The sequence below is a fragment of the Schistocerca serialis genome, chromosome 6 (genome assembly GCF_023864345.2).
Source record: "Schistocerca serialis cubense isolate TAMUIC-IGC-003099 chromosome 6, iqSchSeri2.2, whole genome shotgun sequence".
Classification (NCBI taxonomy): Eukaryota; Metazoa; Arthropoda; class Insecta; order Orthoptera; family Acrididae; genus Schistocerca; species Schistocerca serialis.
In genome coordinates this window covers 389,948,012-389,971,981 of record NC_064643.1, presented here as the reverse complement: position 1 = coordinate 389,971,981, position 23,970 = coordinate 389,948,012, and the positions used below count along the sequence as shown (strand labels likewise).

Sequence of the window (23,970 nt, the reverse complement as noted above, 5' to 3'; positions counted from 1 at the left end):
GGTTTCTGGACCAAAAGCAAATGTAATTATCTGTGGTGACTTAAACATTAATATGATGAAGCCTGATAAGGTTAGCAACATATATGTGAATATTCTAAGCTGTTATGGAATATCCTCCCTTGTTAATTGTCCAACTAGAATAACGAAAGAATCCTCCTCATCTATAGATCATGTAGCTACAGATATTGATAGTAAAAAATGTCATATTGTTGTCCAAAACCTGGGCCTAGCAGACCACCTCTGCCAGATCTTAAAAACTAACATTCATGTAGAAACTCCTGCTAAACTTTGTACATACAAAAGAATGTTTTCCAAATCAGCCCTGCATCAGTTTAAATCCCAGCTAGAATATGAAGAATGGAGGGAAGTCTATGCAGAAACCAACGCAAATCAGAAATTTATCAAGTTCATGTCAATTTTTAAACTCAGATTTGAAGAGATGTTTCCCAAAACTCTTTATCAAATTAAAACTACAAAGAGAAATCAGTGTGTGACTACAGGTATCAAAAAATCCTCAGAAACTCTTAGATATCTCAACTCCATAAAAAATAATCAATCTAACCCAGAAGTTCTGCAATCCTACAAAAAGTACAGGAAAATTTACAGAAAGGTGTTGCTAGCTGCAAAAAAACTTTCAAACAACAAAATATTACTTGAAGCTGAAAACAAGAGCAAAGCAGCCTGGAACATCGTCAAACAGGAAACATCTAACTCTGCTAAAAAGGACCTCAATTCACATATTAAAAACAAAGATGTACCAGTAGGTAACCCTAAAAAATTAGCTGATTTTGTAAACTCATATTTCAGTAGTATTGCAAAAAAATTACAGCAGAAATTTCCAGATACGTATGATTTACCTACTCAGAACCGGCCAACAAACTCAATGGTGCTCTTGCCAACTACAGAAAGGGAAGTGGCACTAGTAGTACACCAACTAAAAAATAAAACTTCAGTAGGACTTGATGAAATCCCAGTCTGCGTAATTAAAGATTGTATAGACTCCATAAAGGGCCCATTAACAGACATAATTAATGAATCTTTCGAATCTGGATACTTTCCGGAGTACCTAAAACAAGCAAAAGTTATACCTATCCTTAAAAACGGAGATGTGGAAAATGTAGAGAACTACAGGCCGATCTCTATACTGTCTATCATTTCTAAAATAATAGAAATACTAGTCAAAAAGAGACTGCCAAATTACCTGAATAAATATAATCTTCTTTCCAATGACCAATTTGGTTTTAGGCCCGGAAAAGGCACACAATATGCTATAGCGCAGTTCACTAAAGTAATTTTAGAAGCACTGGACAAAGGTGAAAATGTAAGTGGTATCTTTTTAGACTTGTACAAGGCCTTTGATACAGTTGACCACAAAATCTTACTTCATAAATTAGGGCAAATAGGAATAAGAGGTGTGAGAAAGAAGTGGTTCAAATCATTCTTGGAAAACAGAGTTCAACGAGTTGAGATATCACAAGTTTCAAACAATTCCCTTATAAAACACCTGTCTGACCCAGAAAATGTGAATATAGGCGTCCCACAGGGAAGTGTATTAGGCCCAATATTGTTTCTTATATACATTAACGACTTCCCACAAAGTATCAGACATGGCGAAAAAATACTTTTTGCTGATGACAGCAACATAGTAATAACAGGTGAAAATCCAACACAACTGTCAGAAAGAGCAAACGAGGCTCTCAATGATGTCCACAACTGGTCATTAAAAAATAAAGTAACCCTAAATGTAAAGAAAACTAACTATATTAACTTCCAATTGAACAAAAAACACAATGCCACTAGAATAAAAGTTAATAATAATGAATTAGAATGTGTAACAAGTACCAAATTCTTAGGGATGAATGTAGACAGCCAACTGAAATGGACAAACCATGACAACATTTTGGCAAAGAAATTATCCACAGCATGCTATGCTCTTAGAATCGTTGCACCGGTATGCAATAATACCTGTCTTAAAATAACATATTATGGATATCTACACTCTGTCCTTAGCTATGGGATCATGTTTTGGGGAACAAGTGCCAGTAACATACAAACTGTGTTCAAAGTACAAAAAAGAGCCATAAGGATAATAACAAATAGCAACACTGTCTAGAATTATTTAGAAAGCTAGGAATTCTAACTGTTTCTTGTGAGTATATCTTTCAGAACATAATGTTCATTAGGAAAAATCTCAACATGTACAACACAAACAGCTTAATACATGACCATGAAACAAGAGCTTGTCACCACCTCCATCTAGATAGAAAGAACAAGGCAAAGACGCAAAAAAGTATATTTTACAATGGGATAAAACTGTACAACAAATTACCACAAGAAATTAAAGAAATAAATGAGCCCCTCACTTTCAGACAAAAGCTTAAAACCTTTTTAGTAAGTAAAAGTTGTTATACTGTAAAAGAATATTTAACATAGATGTAGATTATTAGCAACATATGACATTATCACCAAAATATTATGTAATTATAAATATGTGTATAACTAGTTATAAAAACTACACAAAATATGAGAAACCTGTTTAATTGTAAATGTAAATGTGTGCTCACGTGTTGTAATCTGACAACATCCATACAATATTTATTGTTCCACGGATGAATAAATAAATAAATAAACATAGTTTACTAAATTTTATGTTGCAAAAAGCAATTATCTTTCAGAGAATTAATAACTTGCTAGAAATCTCAGGTGACAAAACACCCAGAAAACATTCCACATTTTGTCAATCTGTATGGATTGAGGATTTATTGAAACAAGTCACAAATGAACTGCGTTATAATTTCCAACTTCAAAACACAACTGGTTTGTATTGATTTTAATACCAAGATTCAGTTTATATTTTTACAGTATTAAATTAATTGATCAGCATTGAAAAAGCCACATCTTTAAGCAATCTAATTTTAACATATAGTTTTGTTAGATAAGTGCCAAATTCACACTCTATTCAAATTGCCTACACTGTAAAAGCATATTTCTATTATTAATTGCTGGTATGTCAGTATGTAATTTATTTAAAAGAATTATTAATTTCTGTTCTGTTTTTTACACTGCTACTGTTTTCTGCAAACACATGTTGTAAGAAAGTCACATTAAAGTAATGATATATTAATACTGGGAGTTTGTTGAGATGTTAGACCTACCTGATGCTAAAATCACTTGAAATGAGGGTATCTCATTGAAAGGATGTGTTTATAAATTTGCTCTATAACTTCAGCTTTTGTCCAACCATGATGAAGATTGTGCAGTGTGCTACATTGGGTAGGAGTTACATTAAAGTAGATATATTAATACTGAGAGTTTGTCTGAGACCTTAGACCTATCTGATGCTACAATCACTTGAAATGTGTAAAGGAAGTATTTATAAATTTTCTCTATACCTTCAGCTATTGTGCAACAATGATGAAGATTGTGTAGTGCGCTACATTGGGTAGATATTAATCTACAAATGAATAATCGGAGATATATAACAAACAAATGGCCTATTTATTTATTTGAAAGACACCAGGGGACATTAAAATATGTGCCACATAAAACCTAAGACATGCGAATAATACAAATTCTCAACATGGAGGAGAGTAGCACATTGAAATATATATAGCAACATTTCATTTGAGCTATTCAGCTGACCTTGCAGATGTAAAGTCTGTAGGACAAATCTCACAAACTGTGAGTGCACCCATGAATTCCAGACAAGGTAAAATCTGGTTTTAAATCACTTTCAGGAATTTAGAGAGAGTGCTAATAAGATTTTGTGGAAGAAACCTGAAAGCCACTGTATGCGGGTATTTCAACATTGATTTCATCTTAGGGAGTACTGAATGGGGGTTCGTAGTGTTACTGAAGTCCAGCTTTAGTTAGTTCCGCACAGCAACAAGAATCAAAGGGCATAGTCGAATTATTTATTTCTGTATCAAACTTTCATCAAATAAATGTTAGCTCCACAATAAATGGTTAGTCTATCAATGATAAATGGCAGGGGGCAAAGCATCATGATAATTCAGTTTTAGGTTAAAAAATAAAACAGCGTAGTTTCAGGGAATCATAAATGAAATCTTTGAGCTGTGCTGAAAAAAAGCCCAATGATCCCCACTTTGGAAACTCCACATCACACAGTCACTTTAGTGCTGTGCAGTGGTTCATGATGCAATTTTTTCAGGTTGTCTGCTGCTCAGTAATGACTGTTTTGCTTATCTACAAAACTGTGTAAGCAAAAGTGAGGTTTAGCACTGTAAAGGAACACCCTCCTCAAGCATTACTTTTCCTCAACAGAAGTAGGCAATACCAAAAAATATTTACGCATTTTTAAACAGGTTAATATTATCTCAACTGTTTTTTAAAAGAACTGCATATGATTTTGTACATAATGTTTTATATTTCAGGCTAAAATTTATAAAAAGAAATTACTTCATTTTTGTTGTTACAATCAATATGTACCAACTCTGTAGTATGTTCAGTTAAAATTATTTGTTTCTTTTAGAAGCATTTGAAATTATGAAATATCTGGCACACTTGAAATTCCTATTATTAATTGTGCAATCAGATGATATTTATTATATTTACTTCTGTGTTCACTTATAAAATAATGATATACATTGGTGGAAATTCATTTGTCAAGAAAATTTGTAAAATTTTTGTAATATTGTTAGTACTTCAGAATAGATTAGTAGTGGGCATGCCTCTGATGTGATTGTACATGTTTTTATGTTTGGCAATAACAATGCAATTTTCGATTTTGAAGTGGAAACTGTAAAGACAGTGTGATAAAGAAAAATGTGAAAGAATAAAAATTACAGAAACAGAAGTAACTTCGCAGGAAATTCTTTCAAAATTTGTCATATCAATTGCAACCATGAGAACCTATAGTATCAAAAAACTTCAGCTTCAAGAATCAGCTCCTAGGTGTGAAGAAATGGAGCCAACTACTAGAAAAGAAGATAAGTAAAAAAGTTTATCCTAAATCTTACTCCTCTTGAAGCTTATTAAAAGAATTAATTATGAAGTGAGTGACACTCAACAAATGACAACAATAAAGTAACCCTTGACGTGAAAAAGGCTAATAACATAACTATTATATAAAGAAAAAACCGAATATGACAAAACGTAAAGTTCAAAATGAAACCATAGAGTGTGTAGCCAGCACAAAATTTTTGGGTATTTATGTTGATCAACAATTAAAATGGGATGAACATATTAGGATGCTTGGGAAAAAAGTTAGCACAGCGTGCTATGTCTCACGGATATTAGCCATTGTGTGCAATAGTTCAAGCCAGAGAATGACATACTTTGCACACATACATTCTATAATAAGTTACAGCATAACATTCTGGGGTGCAAATGCCCAAACTGTGAAATATGTGTTCAGATTGCAAAAACGAGCTATCAGAATAATGAGCAAGAGTCACAAAAGAGCACACTGCAGTGAGCTATTTAAAAAATGGGGTATTCTGACAATGCCAAGTGAATATATCTTGCAAACTACAGTTTTTATCCACAAAAATATTGAGCAATATTTAACAAACAGCTACATACATTATCACCAAACCAGAAACAGTAATTGCTTGTATCTAGACAGAATGAATAAAACTAAAACCCAAACCACTGTGTTTGACCAAGGTGACAAGATATACAATAAATTGCCAAAGAAATCAAAAACATAAAGGTACTCTGTAAATTTAAAGCATTCCTTAAAGAATATTTACTAAAAAAGTTTTTACTCGATTAGAGAATTCATGCAGCATAAAATTGGCATAAATACATAATCAGGTTAATCTATTATAAGGTGGACATTCTAGATTGTAATTTACCCATACAGGTATTAGAGGAGTCTTGTGATCTATTTCTTTTGAATGAAGCAGATTCTTCTGCATTATGTAATTCAATGATAAATTGTGTCCATATATATATATATATATATATATATATAATGAATTTATTACATATAGCTTGTATTTCATTATCTTATGTGACAAAATAATGTACATGGAAAATGACGACATCCATACAAAGAAATTTGTTTACGGATGAATAAATAAATAGATAAATAAATAAATAAACATGAGCGAGGGGTAGATTACAAGTGATGATGTCACCCAGGATCAGTTGCTGATAATGAAGTTTTGTCTGTTGCAGAAGAAGGGAGAGTGGTTTGTACTATGCAACTAAAATCTATGCATTCATTTTGCACCACTCTATATTTAATTCTTCCACTATGCAGTCAAATGATAGTGCTATTTGGAATCAGTCAGATAACATAACCTATAATTAGCAATGAGTGTAGACTAGCACCAAAGAGAATTTGTTGTTAGTATGATTTATAGGAACTGTCTGCACTGATTTGCCTGTAAACCTTGACTTGTTCTACATCCTTGAAGGCTCTCCTTCATGGTCAAATTTATGGAACATGAGGAATAATTTAGAATGCAATGTAGCCTGCATATTCCTAGTTTTAATTTGTACATATTTATAAGAAGTGTGATAAGCAGTATGGACTGAGTTACCAAGTGATCAAAAGACTTTTAAAAATTACTAAACACTTTAACCCATCAATATGACAGCATGCTGGTAGAATAATTTCTTGAAGCAACTTAATAATCTTTATAAATAATCAGTATGCTGTATCATACCATGAATAATCTGTCATAACTCACCCAAGTACAGCTGCCATTCTCTATAAGTGAAAGCATAACAAAAATCAGCAATCAGTCTGCTAATGCTCACTATTAATCCAATCAAGCAGTCATTCAGTTTAACCATTTTGCTTAGCACACTTACTGTGAAAAGTGTTCCTGGAATAGAAAGAAAAAGGAGTATTTTTCTATTTTTGTAACTAAATAACTTATGTTTCGATGTCAGAGAGTATATAAAAATCAGTCACCTATGAAAGAAATAACTGCACTGTATGTAAAAAAGTAAGTGGCATCTTTTTCATCCCAACCAAACTGCTGTCTCATGAAGAAATATGCAAGTGTTGTCTCCCCTAAAAACAGAGTCTGAGTGTAAGAAGATAAAACAAATGAAGTTACTTCATTCACAAAAGAGAAAGAATTAATACAGCTAACTTACCGAAGGGAGGACCAGCTGATGATATAAATGCGCACATTAGTAGACACAACACTAGTCTTTCATAGTTTTCTCTTCTTTTGAATAAGATAAAAAATGTTTCTCTCACAAGACCAAAGTCAAAAAAATTGATTTGTTTGTTTCTATCAGTCAAAGAAATTGTATCTTTTTGTATTTCTTTAACATAAAACCAACAATATATAAGGCCACAGGCATATGAGATGGCAGCAATTGAAAACATGCCATAAAATGTAACTTTTTCAAGGAGTATACCACCAATGAATTGTCCAACTAATGAGCACAAGAAAATAACCATGTTTATTATACCAATGCGAAATGTTCTATCTTCTTCTGTTGTAATATCTGACACATAACTATACAGAGCCATGGTGAATACCATATTGCTGCCTGTAACTGCTGGAAATAAGCCCTCAATCACTCCTGCAACTTCCACAGGCCACTCCAGGTAATAGTAGGTGCATAGCAAAAGTCCAATGCTAGATAAAAGTTCTCCAAATATTGGAAACAATAGCAAAGGCTTCCGCTTACTGGTACGGTCACTCCATGAACCAATAAATATTATGAAAATTGCTGGAACTGAGAAACGTAGAATGTTTCTCCAATTTTGCATATTGGCAACTACAGTTTGTATTTTTGTTTCCTCTTCTTTAAGCTCACTTATATTTCTTGCAGTTATTGCATCACACACTGTGCTGTTGTATTCAAGATTCACACGACAGGCTTTTTCTAAATTTAAATTGCTAGTTGCAAATGATGTGAGTAACAGTGGCATGCAGTATAATATCGCCAGAGGTTCTACTGTGATGTTAGTTACTATATAGTGAATCTTCTCCCCAAGTTTTCTATTCATTTGTGTCTCATTGTCATTGCTTCCAGCTGCCTCAGGTCCTGTATCCATTGTGGGATCTACTGAAACACAAATGAAGACCTTATGTAAAAAAATGTACAATTCAAAATATTGTTTATTATACATTTGCAATTACACGTAAGGAGAAAATATGAGATTTGCTAAATTAGAGGTCTTCTTCATAAAAAATCAGTTCAAAGACACATTTCTTTAAATACAGACTTATGAAGTATAAACATATGTTTAGAAAAGATGAACTGGAAGATTGATGAACATATCAATGCAACAGGATGTAAGGACTTACTGCTGCTATTTCAACTCTGTTTCAGATGATTTCACAATCTGAAACATCTGTTGGAATGAGAAAAATGTTTACTCATCATCAGATAGATAGACATAGAGAGACAGAGAGAGAAGGAGAAGAATGGACAAAGAAAGAAGGGGGTGGAAGAAAAAAAGAACCTCCAATCAGAGACTTACATCCTGTTTACAAAGTTCACGGACATCAAGTACAACTTGTGGTGACCTTGTATTTCCCAGTGTAGGCAGTAATTTTCTGGCTCTGGGTGTAAAACACTTTTTATTTTTTTTTTTATTTTTATGTTAACACATATTTGTTATTACCCAATCTTAATTTCATATTTTCCATACCACTCATTACACATGTAAAGATACAGTGAAAGTGTTAGTGCAGCTTCTATAATAACTGCTACTAATGCTAAAATGTCAAACAGCCAAGTCATACCCAACATTATCTTTTGTATGAGTTATCAGCTGGTAGCAGATGTTCTTTGATGATGCATTATGTGAAATGCTTAAGATATTGTTTATAATGCCCAATGCAGAGGTGTGAACATTTAATAAAACACAAGAGTCTTTTATAAAATGGAATTATCTGGACTGATAGGGTGCTAAAGTTGTTCATGTTCATCACATCTTTTAAACTACACTTGCTTCCTAGGTAGAGCTAAGAAACAACAGTAATACAATGGCACATCAACCAAATAGCAGAAACAGTTCTTCTCAGAGCTTATTAATGAGAAACATTGGACCAAGAATCTGACTACTCCAACTGAACACCAAAAGCATTATCAAGCCAAAGTGGGAGTACTTGGCAAAATTCTTGCTGGACAATGACACTGATGTTGTCATTGTAAGGAAATGCATGCTTCTGATGAAGAACAATTCCAAAACAGAGGTCAAATTCTTGGTTCACTGCATTTGGAATAATGTACCATGAAGTGTATGAGTTTCTATATACACCCGGAGCAACATAAATGAGGTTTTGTTGATTTCTGAAAATGTGGAGTCTGACGTACATACTGTTGTCATAAAATTGCGTGGCAACACTTAGAAATATTTGCAAGCCACCTGAGACACTATGGCTGTGACTTTTCGTTCAGACTGTAGAATGTCATGCAATATATGTAAGTGCCTTCAGAGTCACCACGAATTTCTGAAGTATTCCGTCAGGGACAGAAATGGATATGTGATTACAGAATGGGGTGAAGAGAAGAAACTTCATCTAGTTTTTGATAAAAGATGAAGGTATTTTCAGGCCAGCTGGTTGGAGCATTGATACAAACTCTGACTTACGTTTTGTCAGCTGCAATGAAAGTGGCTTTCCCATAAATGCCACAAGAGAAGTGATAGATGCCTTTCCTCACAGCCAGCACTGAACAGAAATAATACAATTGGAATCACACTGTCTGTCATCTCAACAACTCCACACACTCAATAGAACTTTCAGAACTCTGATTGAGTAAAGTTATTTGTGGAACTTGACAAGTGTATCTGCTGGATCCTTCCATCACATAACAACTACTATTGCTTCATTGGTGCACTAACAGCAACAGCTAAAAAGCATAAGCCAAGAGGATATAAAAAAATTCCAGGATGGAATGATGAAAATGAATCTGTATTGAAAAGATATGCAAATCATTGCACAAAAGGAGTAAAGCTGTAAGTATCTTTTGTGATTTTACAAAAACATTTGACTCCTTGAACCATGCCTTGCTTATCTACAAATTAGACTGTGGTTACAGTTATCTGAGACTGCAGACGTGTGTGCAAGTTGCATTTGCATGAGCATGTGTGTGTGTGTGTGTGTGTGTGTGTGTGTGTGTGTGTGTGCATGTGTGTTTGTGTGTCTATTGCTGACAAAGGCCTTAATGGCTGAAAGCTATAATTGTGTGAATCTTTTTGTTGTGCCTATCCCAACTCAGCATCTCCGCTATATGGTGAGTAGCAACTCTCCTTCTCTAATATTGTTACATTCCAACCTGGATTTTCCATTGTTTGAAGATCCAAATGATATATTTCAAAAACCAAACACTGAAATGTGTGGAACTTAAACTACAATGTAACAATCAGCTTATGGAGGAAGTTGAATGATCTAATTCCTAGGACTAAATGTGGACAAGAACTTAAGCCGGAATACACATATTGAGTTCCCATCAAATAAATTAAGCATTTTTGTATTTGCAATACAAATACTAGAAAATTCCATCTGATAAGTTATTTTGAATCTGTCATTATATATGGTATGGTTTTCTGGGGAAGTCACATAGTGTATCTCAAATACTGAAACTGCAGAAGAAAATTATCAGATACATGTGTACTGCACAGCAAACAGAGTCTTATGGCCCATTGTTTCAGAAACTGTGAATCCTAATTGTGCCCCCATACAGATTTACAAAATTAGAATCTTCTTTCACAGCAGACAAAAATTACAGGGTGGCGCACGAAATGTGTTACCAATTGTTTCTTTCAAAATTTACAATGCACATTAGATATCCCGTTGGGATCGCTACAGCAGAGCTTGGAAAAACAAATGAGTTATGAAATGACATGTAATTCATGATACTGCCGCTAGGAGACTAGTAAGCAGCAATGGCTGACAATGGATGACTGACGACACAGCAACGATTGGCAATTGTGTTACTTTTTCATAAAACGAAAAGCATTGTTGTGACTCAGAGGCATTTTTGACAACAGTTTAACACACAATGGGTCCCTTGCAAGAAGACCATCTACAGGTTGTACAATAAATTTTTACAGGAAGGAACAGTATTGGAAGAGAAGCGACCTCGGCCTAAGCCTGTTTGTTTGCTGGAGAATATTGAAGTGGTACAAGTTGGTGTACAGAGAAGTCCCAGGAAATCATGTAGAAAGGCAGCAGTGCAACTGGGAATATCCAAATGCTCCATTCAATGCATTCTTAAAAGTGACCCCCCATATATACCCATACAAGATGACCTGTGCACAGAAGCTCACTGAAGAACACAAGCAGCAGAGACTACTGTTTGCTCAGTGGGCGGAGGATAGGGAAGAAACTCTCAACAATGTTTGGTTTTCAGATGAGGCACATTTTCATTCAGACGGTGTGGTTAACAAACAAAATGTATGCTTTTGAGCCACTGAAAACCCACAAGTGCATCATGAATGACAACATTATGCTCTGAGGATTACAGTGTGGGTAGCAATTTCCAGTCACGGACTTACTGGACCCTTTTTCTTTGAAGAAACTGTGAACAGTGAGCGTTATTTGAGCATGCTTCACAATAGCTTCATTCCACAGCTTCTTGCTACTGCCTTGCCCTTCAACATGCAGTGGTTCATGCATGATGGAGAAAGGCCACATACTGCAAACACTGTGTTGGAGTTTTTACACGAGCATTTCGACATGCGGATCATTTCACTCAGGTTCCCAGGTCGCTTCAATGACGGACAAAATTGGCCCCCCAATAGTTCAGACCTCAATCCATGTGACTTTTTTTCTTTGGGGTACCTAAAGGAAACAATTTTCCTGAAATAGCCACGTGATTTAATGGAGCTCAGAAGACTTATTCTTCAAGCTTGCAGTTAAATTACGGAAGACATGTGCCGTAGGGTAATCACTAACTTCAGCGTTCGTTTGAAGGAAGTTAGGAAACGAAATGGTGGACATATTGAGCACGTGCTGAGTTAGAACAAATCTCCATGGATGGCTCTTCATTGTAGTATATGTTCCTTTCAGATTGTATTGACAATAAAGTTTATATTCAAATACAAAATGGTAACACATTTTGTGCCCCACCCTGTATTTGAGGAGAATCATTTTCACCACACATATATCGTGGGAAATGAAAATAATTTTAGGCTACCCATGCATCAATTGAAATTATGTGCATGGACTCTACAGTATATGGGGATGACAATATATAACAAGTTAATGTGCAAAAACATATTTAATATGAAGGCAGAGATGCTAAAAACATGGCTACAGCAGATTCTGTGGGAAAAATGCTACTATTCAGTAGAAGAATCCATAGAGGATGAAATGATAATTTGAATGAGGGGTAATTAAGTGTTAGACTTTACTGTATGTATACATAACAAAACTGTATTATTATAATAATTATAATCAATTTGTTAACATCAGTTGTTCTATGTTGACATGTCTCTTGTATGTGAATCAAATTATGTAGTTTATGTACATTACGAGGCCAATAAACCACTATTCATAATACAGTATATTGGAGCTTTCAGCAAAGTGGAGACCATGATATAGCGACTGAACCACCATCAACTGGGGATACATTGGCCATTAGGAGGCAACAAGCAGGAAAAACATTGATATTCAGTATGTGCAGATGCATGCAAATAGTATCTATCCTAAATGATAGATGGCAGCACTAGCAAGCTTCTCAGATATTTGATATGCTGCAAAAAGGAGCCACCAAAGTCCAATGATAATATTTTGAACAGCAAGGAAGAAGCACGAATTTTGTTATCTTCCTACTTTGTGTTGTAGGTTCATGCATACAAGTGAGAAAAATTTTGTCAGTTGACAATGAACTACCATAAGCATTTACTTTTATACTCTGAAAATAAGGTCAAGTAATTCTTCACATTTTATTATTAATCTGAAAGTTGTTAAGTTGTAGGATGGTCTGCACCAAGTCTGTACCTACTTTTTCTAGTTCTGTCCCCAAAAAGAGGGGAGGACCCAGGAAAATAAAAGAGACTTATGAAAACACAGGAACTGACAGTGATAATGTTAGTGTTCAAGATTCATCATCAGAGTTGGGGTTCTCTGAGGAAGAGCTCAGAAGAACTTACAGCTGTGGGACTATTTCAGAAGCAAGATCTATTTGCCAATCTGAATGTGGGCAATTTTGTGACTGTTATATACAAAAATCATGAGTACATCTACATCTACATTTATACTCCGCAAGCCACCCAACGGTGTGTGGCGGAGGGCACTTTATGTGCCACTGCCATTACCTCCCTTTTCTATTCCAGTCACGTATGGTTCGCGGGAAGAACGACTGTCTGAAAGCCTCCGTACACGCTTGAATCTCTCTAATTTTACATTTGTGATCTCCTCAGGAGGTATAAGTAGGGGGAAGCAATATATTCGATACCTCATCCAGAAACACACCCTCTCGAAACCTGGCGAGCAAGCTACACCGCGATACAGAGCACCTCTCTTGCAGAGTCTGCCACTTGAGTTTGCTAAACATCTTCGTAACGCTATCAAGGTTACCAAATAACCCTGTGACGAAATGCACCGCCCTTCTTTGGATCTTCTCTATCTCCTCCGTCAACTTGATCTGGTACGGATCCCACACCGATGAGCAATACTCAAGTATAGGTCGAACGAGTGTTTTTTAAGCCACCTCCTTTGTTGATGGACTACATTTTCTAAGGACTCTCCCAATTAATCTCAACCTGTTACCCACCTTACCAACAATTAATTTTATGTGATTATTCCACTTCAAATCGTTCCACACGCATACTCCCAGATATTTTACAGAAGTAACTGCTACCAGTGTTTGTTCTGCTATCATATAATCATACAATAAAGGATCCTTCTTTCTATGTATTCGCAATACATTACATTTAACTATGTTAAGGGTCAGTTGCTACTCCCTGCACCAAGTGCCTATCTGCTGCAGATCTTCCTGCATTTCGCTACAATTTTCTAATGCTGCAACTTCTCTGTATACTACAGCATCATCCGCGAAAAGCCGCATGGAACTTCCGACACTATCTACTAGGTCATTTATATATATTGTGAAAAGCAATAGTCCCATAACATTCCCCTGTGGCACGCCAGAGGTTACCTTAACGTCTGTAGACGTCTCTCCATTGATAACAACATGCTGTGTTCTGTTTGCTAAAAACTCTTCAATCCACCCACACAGCTGGTCTGATATTCTGTAGGCTCTTACTTTGTTTATCAGGTGACAGTGTGGAACTGTATCGAATGCCTTCCGGAAGTCAAGGAAAATAGCATCTACCTGGGAGCCTGTATCTAATATTTTCTGGGTCTCATGAACAAACAAAGCGAGTTTAGTCTCACACGATCGCTGTTTCCGGAATCCATGTTGATTCCTGCAGAGTATATTCTGGGTTTCCAAAAACGACATGATACGAGAGCAAAAAACATGTTCTAAAATTCTACAACAGATCGACGTCAGAGATATAGGTCTATAGTTTTCCACATCTGCTCGACGACCCTTCTTGAAGACTGGGACTACCTGTGCTCTTTTCCAATCATTTGGAACCTTCCGTTCCTCTAGAGACTTGCGGTACACGGCTGTTAGAAGGGGGGCAAGTTCTATTGTGTACTCTGTGTAGAATCGAATTGGTATCCCATCAGGTCCAGTGGACTTTCCTCTGTTGAGTGATTCCAGTTGCTTTTCTATTCCTTGGACACTTATTGCGATGTCAGCCATTTTTTCGTTTGTGCGAGGATTTTGAGAAGGAACTGCCATGCAGTCTTCCTCCGTGAAACAGCTTTGGAAAAAGGTGTTTGGTATTTCAGCTTTACGTGTGTCATCCTCTGTTTCAATGCCATCATCATCCCGGAGTGTCTGGATATGCTGTTTCGAGCCACTTACTGATTTAAAGTAAGACCAGAACTTCCTAGGATTTTATGTCAAGTTGGTACATAGAATTTTACTTTCGAATTCACTGAACGTTTCATGCATAGCCCTCCTTACGATAACTTTGACATTGTTTAGCTTCTGTTTGTCTGAGAGGTTTTGGCTGCATTTAAACTTGGAGTGAAGCTCTCTTTGCTTTCGCAGTAGTTTCCTAACTTTGTTGTTGAACCACGGTAGGTTTTTCCCATCCCTCACAGTGTTACTCGGCACGTACCGGTCTGAAACGCATTTTACGATTGCCTTGAACTTTTTCCATAACACTCAACATTGTCAGTGTCAGAACAGAAATTTTCGTTTTGATCTGTTAGGTAGTCTGAAATCTGCCTTCTATTACTCTTGCTAAACAGATAAACCTTCATCCCTTTTTTTATATTCCTATTAACTTCCATATTCAGGGATGCTGCAATGGCCTTATGATCACTGATTCCCTGTTCTGCACTTACAGAGTCAAAAAGTTCGGGTCTGTTTGTTATCAGTAGGTCCAAGATGTTATCTCCATGAGTCGGTTCTCTGTTTAACTGCTTGACGTAATTTTCGAATAGTGCACTCAGTATAATGTCACTCGATACTTTGTCCCTACCACCCATCCTAAACATCTGAGTGGCCCAGTCTATATCTGGTAAATTGAAATCTGCACCTAAGACTATAACATGCTGAGAAAATTTATGTGAAATGTATTCCAAATTTTCTCTCAGTTGTTCTGCCACTATTCACTTCTACTTCACTACAGGATAAACTACTACTAACAGCAAGAAACAGGCCACCACCGGTTGCATGCAATCTATCCTTTCTAAACACCATCTGTGCCTTTGTAAAAATTTCGGCAGAACTTATCTCTGGCTTCAGCCAGCTTTCTGTACCTATAACGATTTCAGCTTCAGTGCTTTCTATCAGGGCATGAAGTTCCGGTACTTTACCAATGCAGCTTTGACAGTTTACAATTACAATACCGATTGCTGCTTGGTCCCCGCATGTCCTGACTTTGCCCCGCACCCTTTGAGGCTGTTGCCCTTTCTGTATTTGCCCGAGGCCATCTAACCTAGAAAACCGCCCAGTCCACGCCACACAACCCCTGCTACTATACTATCCAGCTTACCCTGGTGTAATCATAGGGGTGAATTCAGTTGAAGACACTACAGCAGAGAGTGTAGAGAAATGTAAAAAATACTGAAAGTGGTGTCACACGAAAGATGTCATGACATATGTCAGAACATCTGTTGTAAGAAAAATATCTCCATCGAAATTACTTTTTGAGAGGGGATACTTTTGAGCACCATAGTTAGACAATTTTATGTAATATAGAGGCTAGAGGATTCCTATCCTTTTGTTTAAGTATTTTAATTCATTTTATTAATTTGTAAGCATCTTGTCTGTTGTATACACAACAGACATTGTCTGTCTTTGTTTGAATCTGTTCAATTTAGTGTGTTCTCATTAGTATTGCCATGTTTTATTGCTATGTCACCATAATTCTTTAGTCTAAGACAATTTATTTCCTCATTACTTAGAAAAAAGTTTCTGGGACCACATACCACTACTTTGGTATAATGTTGGCCCAGATTTTGAAAAGGTAAAATCACATACCGAAAAGAATGCAATAGCCCCTAATGTGGTTTAAGTGCTAAGTAAAAGCCTATTAACTAGGAAACAGTGGCTGTGAAATGATTAGAGCAGATTCATTTGAAACAAAAAAATGAAAAATAAGCCCTGGAAGAACTGGAATAAGATGCAAAAATGGACAGAAACAGGTAAAAATATGGGCTTGACCCACTTGAGCAGGACAGCATGCAGTCTTCTGAAAAGATTCAGAGGAAGTGGAACAGTATGAGGAAATATTTCTATAGTGGCACCAAACCATATTTCTTCCCAAGTCGTTACTACATCAAGAATACTATCCAGCTACAAACATACCAGCTTTATTAGATGTCAGCTTCATGATCTGAAAATGTCTGGATCTACATCATTAGAATATGCAAATCCCTTCACAGTTTCACATACTGACATGGCAATGAAGGACTTCAAGCATTTTAGGGGTCCTGGATTTGATGGCATCCATCCTGAATGTTACAGGTGGATATGCTAAGAAGTATTTGGTGCACTTCTTTACTGTCATCCTATAGACTGGTCACTTACCATCAAATATCAACAAAGCAAAAATAATTTCTACTTTGATACCTGGTCAACCCAGCAAGAAGATAGAAAATTATCACTTCATAGCACTTCTTAACTCCTCCTACAAACTCTTTGAAAGGATGCTCCATAACCAAATGAATCGTGATATCCTAGAACATATTCCAATTGATTAGTCAGACTTCAGGCAAGGTTGCAGCTGCTGTGACTAAATGTTGTCTCTTACATTCTTCACAGAGGCTGAGTTCTAAATGAAGTTAAGATAAGATCATTCAAAACATTTGTTGATCACACTGCTTCTTTTGACACTTCAAATTATACCTTGCAGAACAATAGTGCAACCTGTTAATAGCATAATAAGTGATTAGAGATTCCAGGTAATCATTGGAAACAAGATAAGGAAGGAGAGGAGGTTCAACAACAGATTGTCCCAATGATCACCTCTCACCATTAGTACCATAGTGGAAAGGTCGGGGAAGAAGGCCAGTGTTCACTCTGTCTGCTTGCCGGGAGGTCTCATCCGAGATGTGGAGGAGGCCCTGCCGGCGGCGATAGAGAGCACTGGGTGCACCCGACTGCAAATTTTTGCTCATGTTGGCACCAATGACTCCTGCCTTCGGGTTCTGAAGTCATCCTCAGTTCGTACAGGCGGTTGGCAGAGTTGGTGAAGACGGAAAGCCTTGCTCATGGGGTGGAATCTGAGCTAATTATTTGTAGTATCGTTCCCAGAACCGATCGCGGTCCTCTGGTTTGGAGCCGAGTAGAAGGCTTAAACCAGAGGCTCAGACGATTCTGCGGAGATCTGGGGTGCAAATTTCTCAACCTCCACTATCAGGTGGAGAAATGTAGGGTCCTCCTGAATAGGTCAGGCGTGCACTACACGCAGGAAGCGGCTACAAGGGTAGTGGAGTACGTGTGGAGTGCACATGTGGGTTTTTTAGGTTAGAGAATTCCCTCCCTAGGCCCGACAAGATGCCTCCTGAGACACGGCAAGGTAGGAGTAGGCAAAATGCAACAGGGAATAACAATATTAATGTGCTAATAGTAAACTGCAGGAGCGTATATAGAAAGGTCCCAGAACTGCTCTCATTAATAAATGGTCACAATATCCACATAGCACTAGGGACAGAAAGTTGGCTGAAACCAGATGTAAACAGTAATGAAATCCTAAACTCAGACTGGAATGTATACCGCAGAGACAGGCTGGACAGTGAAGGGGGAGGCATGTTTATAGCGATAAGAAGTGCAATAGTATCAAAGGAAATCGACAGAGATCCGAAATGTGAAATAATTTGGGTGAAGGTCACGGTTAAAGCAGGCTCAGACATGGTAATTGGGTGTATCTATAGGCCCCCTGGCTCAGCAGCTGTTGTGGCTGAGCACCTGAAGGATAATTTGGAAAATATTTCGAGTAGATTTCCCCACCATGTTATAGTTCTGGGTGGAGATTTTAATTTGCCGGATATAGACTGGGAGACTCAAACGTTCATAACGGGTGGCAAGGACAAAGAATCCAGTGAAACTTTTTTAAGTGCTTTATCTGAAAACTACCTTGAGCAGTTAAACAGAGAACCAACTTGTGGCGATAACATATTAGACCTTCTGGTGACAAACAGACCCAAACTATTTGAAACAGTTAACGCAGAACAGGGAATCAGTGATCATAAAGCGGTTACTGTAATAGAAATGTTAAAAAAGGCAGGAAGATTTTTCTGTTTAGCAAAAGTGACAAAAAGCAGGTTTCAAAGTACCTGATGGTTCAACACAAAAGTTTTGTCTCAAGTACAGATAGTGTTGAGGATCAGTGGACAAAGTTCAAAACCATCGTACAATATGCGTTAGACAAGTATGTGCCAAGCAAGATCGTAATAGATGGAAAAGAGCCACCGTGGTACAACAACCGAGTTAGAAAACTGCTGTGGAAACAATGGGTACTTCACAGCAAACATAAACATAGCCAAAGCCTTGCAGACAAACAAGAGTTACGCGAAGCGAAATGTAGTGTGAGGAGGGCTATGCGAGAGGTGTTCAATGAATTCGAAAGTAAAGTTCTATGTACTGACTTGGCAGAAAATCCTAAGAAATTTTGGTCTTATGTCAAAGCGGTAGGTGGATCAAAACAAAATGTCCAGATGCTTTGGTACTGGTACTGAAACAGAGGATGACAGACTAAAGGCCAAAATACTAAATGTCTTTTTCCAAAGCTGTTTCACAGAGGAAGACTGCACTGTAGTTCCTTCTCTAGATTGTCGCACAGATGACAAAATGGTAGATATCAAAATAGATGACAGAGGGATAGAGAAACAATTAAAATCACTCAAAAGAGGAAAGGCCGCTGGACCTGATGGGATACCAGTTTGATTATACACAGAGTACGCGAAGGAACTTGCCCCCCCTTCTTGCAGCGGTGTACCGTAGGTCTCTAGAAGAGCATAGCATTCCAAAGGATTGGAAAAGGGCACAGGTCATCCCTGTTTTCAAGAAGGGACATCGAACAGATGTGCAGAACTATAGACCTATATCTCGAACGTCGATCAGTTGTAGAATTTTGGAACACGTATTATCTTCGAGTATAATGACTTTTCTGGAGATTAGAAATCTACTCTGTAGGAATCAGCATGAGTTTAAAAAAAGACGGTACTGTGAAACCCAGCTCGCGCTATTCGTCCACGAGACTCAGAGGGCCACAGACACGGGTTCACAGGTAGATGCCGTTTTTCTTGACTTCCGCAAGGTGTTTGATACAGTTCCCCACAGTCGTTTAATGAACAAAGTAAGAGCATATTGACTATCAGACCAATTGTATGATTGGATTGAAGAGTTCCTAGATAACAGAACGCAGTGTGTCATTCTCAATGGAGAGAAGTCTTCCGAAGTAAGAGTGATTTCAGGTGTGCCGCAGGGGAGTGTCGTAGGACCATTGCTGTTCACAATATACATAAATGACCTTGTGGATGACATTGGAAGTTCACTGAGGCTTTTTGCGGATGATGCTGTGGTATATCGAGAGGTTGTAACAATGGAAAATTGAACTGAAATGTAGGAGGATCTGCAGCGAATTGATGCATGGTGCAAGGAATGGCAATTGAATCTCAATGTAAACAAGTGTAATGTGCTGCGAATACATAGAAAGAAAGATCCCTTATCATTTAGCTACAATATATCAGGTCAGCAACTGGAAGCAGTTAATGCCATAAATTATCTGGGAGTATGCATTAGGAGAGATTTAAAATGGAATGATAATATAAAGTTGATCGTCGGTAAAGCAGATGCCAGACTGAGATTCATTGGAAGAATCCTAAGGAAATGCAATATAAAAACAAAGGAAATAGGTTGCAGTACTCTTGTTCGCTTGTTGCTTGACTACTGCTCAGCAGTGTGGGATCCATACCAGATAGGGTTGATAGAAGAATAGAGAAGATCCAACGGAGAGCAGCGTGCTTCATTACAGGACCATTTAGTAATTGTGAAAGCGTTACGGAGATGATAGATAAACTCCAGTGGAAGACTCTGCAGGGGAGATGCTCAGTAGCTTGGTACGGGCTTTTGTTGAAGTTTCGAGAACATACCTTCACCGAAGAGTCAAGTAGTATATTGCTCCCTCCTACGTATATCTTGCGAAGAGACCATGAGGATAAAATCAGAGAGATTAGAGCCCACACAGAGGCATACCAACTATCCTTCTTTCCATGAACAATACGAGACTGGAATAGAAGGGAGAACCCGATAGACGTACTCAAGGTACCCTCCGCCACACACCATCAGGTGGCTTGTGGAGTATGGATGTAGATGTAGATGTAGATTTGATTTGTACCTCTCTGACTTTCCTGATACTTCATCCAGAAAATTCTGCTAAGCCTATGGCGTGGCTCTGGCCATAGAACCTAAGAAAACTAGAGAAGACAGAAGAGATGCTGACAAAAGACTTGGCTATTCTGGAGTATTATTTCAAACACTGGTGACTCCAATGCAATGTGAACAAAAGATTTGAATAACCATTTGAGTACTCATTTGAATAATCATTTGATGAGAAAGTGTGAGGCAACAGAATTTTTGCCTCCAGAGTTAGAAGTACAAAATTTTTTGTACACTCACAGTCATGTATAAATAACTAAATGTGTTGTTTATCTATGTAGGGTGTGTTTAAAATAACTCACTGGTTGGCATTTTTGCATGTGATATTATATGTCAGTATAAATATTTTTTAGCGTTGCACTGTTATTCATTTGAGGTTCTTCTTGGTCAGTATGTTGTGATTGGACTTTGTGGCAAACTTTGTCACATCACAACAAGTTCCTCATGAAGCTTCCAACACCACAGAGACTGCTGAAGGGCCCCTCAGAGTATTAAGCATTCAGAATCCCTAAGAAAATGTGTAGATCAAATCTCATAGATCAGCTGTTAGTTTGCTTCAGTGTAATTCAGATATCCACACTGAAAGTACCCTTTTATGTATTCATGCAATAAATTTATATGGATGTATAACTCAACTATGGAAGCTCTAGAATGGAATAATGACAATATTATGAAAAGGATAGATTGCTACTCACCATGTAGAGGATGTGCTGAGTTGCAGACAGGCAAAACAAAACGGCTGCTCAACAAGTGAGCCTTGGTGACCTGAGACAGTGGTCATGCATCTGTGAGCTGTGCTTGCTTGAATGTGTTTTTATGTGTGTTGTCTGCTTTACAAGTAGGCCTTTCCATTTTTCAAATGTAAATGTTTAAATTACATCATTTCAAGAATTCCTCATTCTGTGGGGATGGGACTGTTAGAAAGTGCCCAGTTTTACATTTATGAACATTTAAAACAAGTTGCCAGACTTCATACCACTTTTAAATGTAAGCAAGAATACACGTGCCAACTTTTGTTGGCATGGATGCTTGCCCAGATAATGTCCTAACCGGACTATTATCTCAGCGGGACAGCGTCGCAACCATGCTGACCTTGGGGACCCTGGGGGACCCAGTGGGCCGCCGACCTTGGGGTCTCATGAAACATGAAACATGATTGAATATTTGTGCTGGTTTTTTCAGACATTACATCATTTGTAATGTGACAGAATTTTGGTCACATACTGTCTTTGAGGACAATATTATGGAAATGGAAGAGGATGTAGATGAAGATGAAATGGGAGATATGATACTGCGTGAAGAGTTTGACAGAGCACTGAAAGACCTGAGTCGAAACAAGGCCCCGGGAGTAGACAACATTCCATTGGAACTACTGACGGCCTTGGGAGAGCCAGTCCTGACAAAACTCTACCATCTGGTGAGCAAGATGTATGAAACAGGCGAAATACCCTCAGACTTCAAGAAGAATATAATAATTCCAATCCCAAAGAAAGCAGGTGTTGACAGATGTGAAAATTACCGCACTATCAGTTTAATAAGTCACAGCTGCAAAATACTAACACGAATTCTTTACAGATGAATGGAAAAACTAGTAGAAGCCAACCTCGGGGAAGATCAGTTTGGATTCCGTAGAAACATTGGAACACGTGAGGCAATACTGACTTTATGACTTATCTTAGAAGAAAGATTAAGGAAAGGCAAACCTACGTTTCTAGCATTTGTAGACTTAGAGAAAGCTTTTGACAATGTTGACTGGAATACTCTCTTTCAAATTCTAAAGGTGGCAGGGGTAAAATACAGGGAGCGAAAGGCTATTTACAATTTGTACAGAAACGAGATGGCAGTTATAAGAGTCGAGGGACATGAAAGGGAAGCAGTGGTTGGGAAGGGAGTAAGAGATGGTTGTAGCCTCTCCCCGATGTTGTTCAATCTGTATATTGAGCAAGCAGTAAAGGAAACAAAAGAAAAATTCGGAGTAGGTATTAAAATTCATGGAGAAGAAATAAAAACTTTGAGGTTCGCCGATGACATTGTAATTCTGTCAGAGACAGCAAAGGACTTGAAAGAGCAGTTGAATGGAATGGACAGTGTCTTGAAAGGAGGATATAAGATGAACATCAACAAAAGCAAAACAAGGATAATGGAATGTAGTCTAATTAAGTCGGGTGATGCTGAGGGAATTAGATTAGGAAATGAGGCACTTAAAGTAGTAAAGGAGTTTTGCTATTTGGGGAGCAAAATAACTGATGATGGTCAAAGTAGAGAGGATATAAAATGTAGGCTGGCAATGGCAAGGAAAGCATTTCTGAAGAAGAGAAATTTGTTAACATCCAGTATTGATTTAAGTGTTAGGAAGTCATTTCTGAAAGTATTCGTATGGAGTGTAGCTATGTATGGAAGTGAAACATGGACGATAAATAGTTTGGACAAGAAGAGAATAGAAGCTTTCGAAATGTGGTGCTACAGAAGAATGCTGAAGAATAGATGGGTAGATCACATAACTAATGAGGAAGTATTGAATAGGATTGGGGAGAAGAGAAGTTTGTGGCACAACTTGACCAGAAGAAGGGATCGGTTGGTAGGACATGTTCTGAGGCATCAAGGGATCACCAATTTAGTATTGGAGGGCAGCGTGGAGGGTAAAAATCGTAGAGGGAGACCAAGAGATGAATACACTAAGCAGATTCAGAAGGATGTAGGTTGCAGTAGGTACTGGGAGATGAAAAAGCTTGCACAGGATAGAGTAGCATGGAGAGCTGCATCAAACCAGTCTCAGGACTGAAGACCACAACAACAACTGTCTTTGCACCTGAGCAATGTAAGATAAATATTTCATTATAAAACATATTTGTTAAGTTTTGCCAAATATGATTTGGCAAATAATTACAAGATTTTTGTTTTTCATGTTTTGTGTTGAATGAGTGAGGATCAGAGCAACATATACTTCATTGGTAATGGACCCATCACCAAGCCACTCAGAGTGTCACTTTTAGAAGGTGCTCAACAACTGCAAGAAGATATCACTATTTTGTTCTCATTCTCTGCACTCATTATCATTCGTTGTTGTGGTCCTCAGTCCAAAGACTGGTTTGATGCAGCTCTCCATCC

The 23,970-nt window shown here is 37.5% G+C and overlaps 1 protein-coding gene across 10 annotated transcripts in view; it reads right to left on the bottom strand.

Moving 5' to 3' along the window:
* The window catches only part of LOC126483737 (proton-coupled folate transporter-like), a 263,942-nt gene that overhangs the window by 70,322 nt on the left and 169,650 nt on the right, over positions 1–23,970 (bottom strand). For 4 of the 10 annotated variants that reach the window (XM_050106856.1, XM_050106861.1, XM_050106859.1 and 1 more), the window contains exons 2-4: positions 7,078–8,001; positions 6,890–6,991; positions 6,663–6,800 (exon numbers count right to left, since the gene is read on the bottom strand). In XM_050106856.1, the coding sequence (XP_049962813.1) occupies positions 6,663–6,800; positions 6,890–6,991; positions 7,078–8,001 (1,164 nt within the window). Of the gene's footprint in view, positions 1–6,662; positions 6,801–6,889; positions 6,992–7,077; positions 8,005–8,246; positions 10,317–17,455; positions 17,495–23,970 lie in introns of those variants that run through there. The other 6 variants (XM_050106855.1, XM_050106863.1, XM_050106858.1 and 3 more) reach the window with 4 other exon arrangements.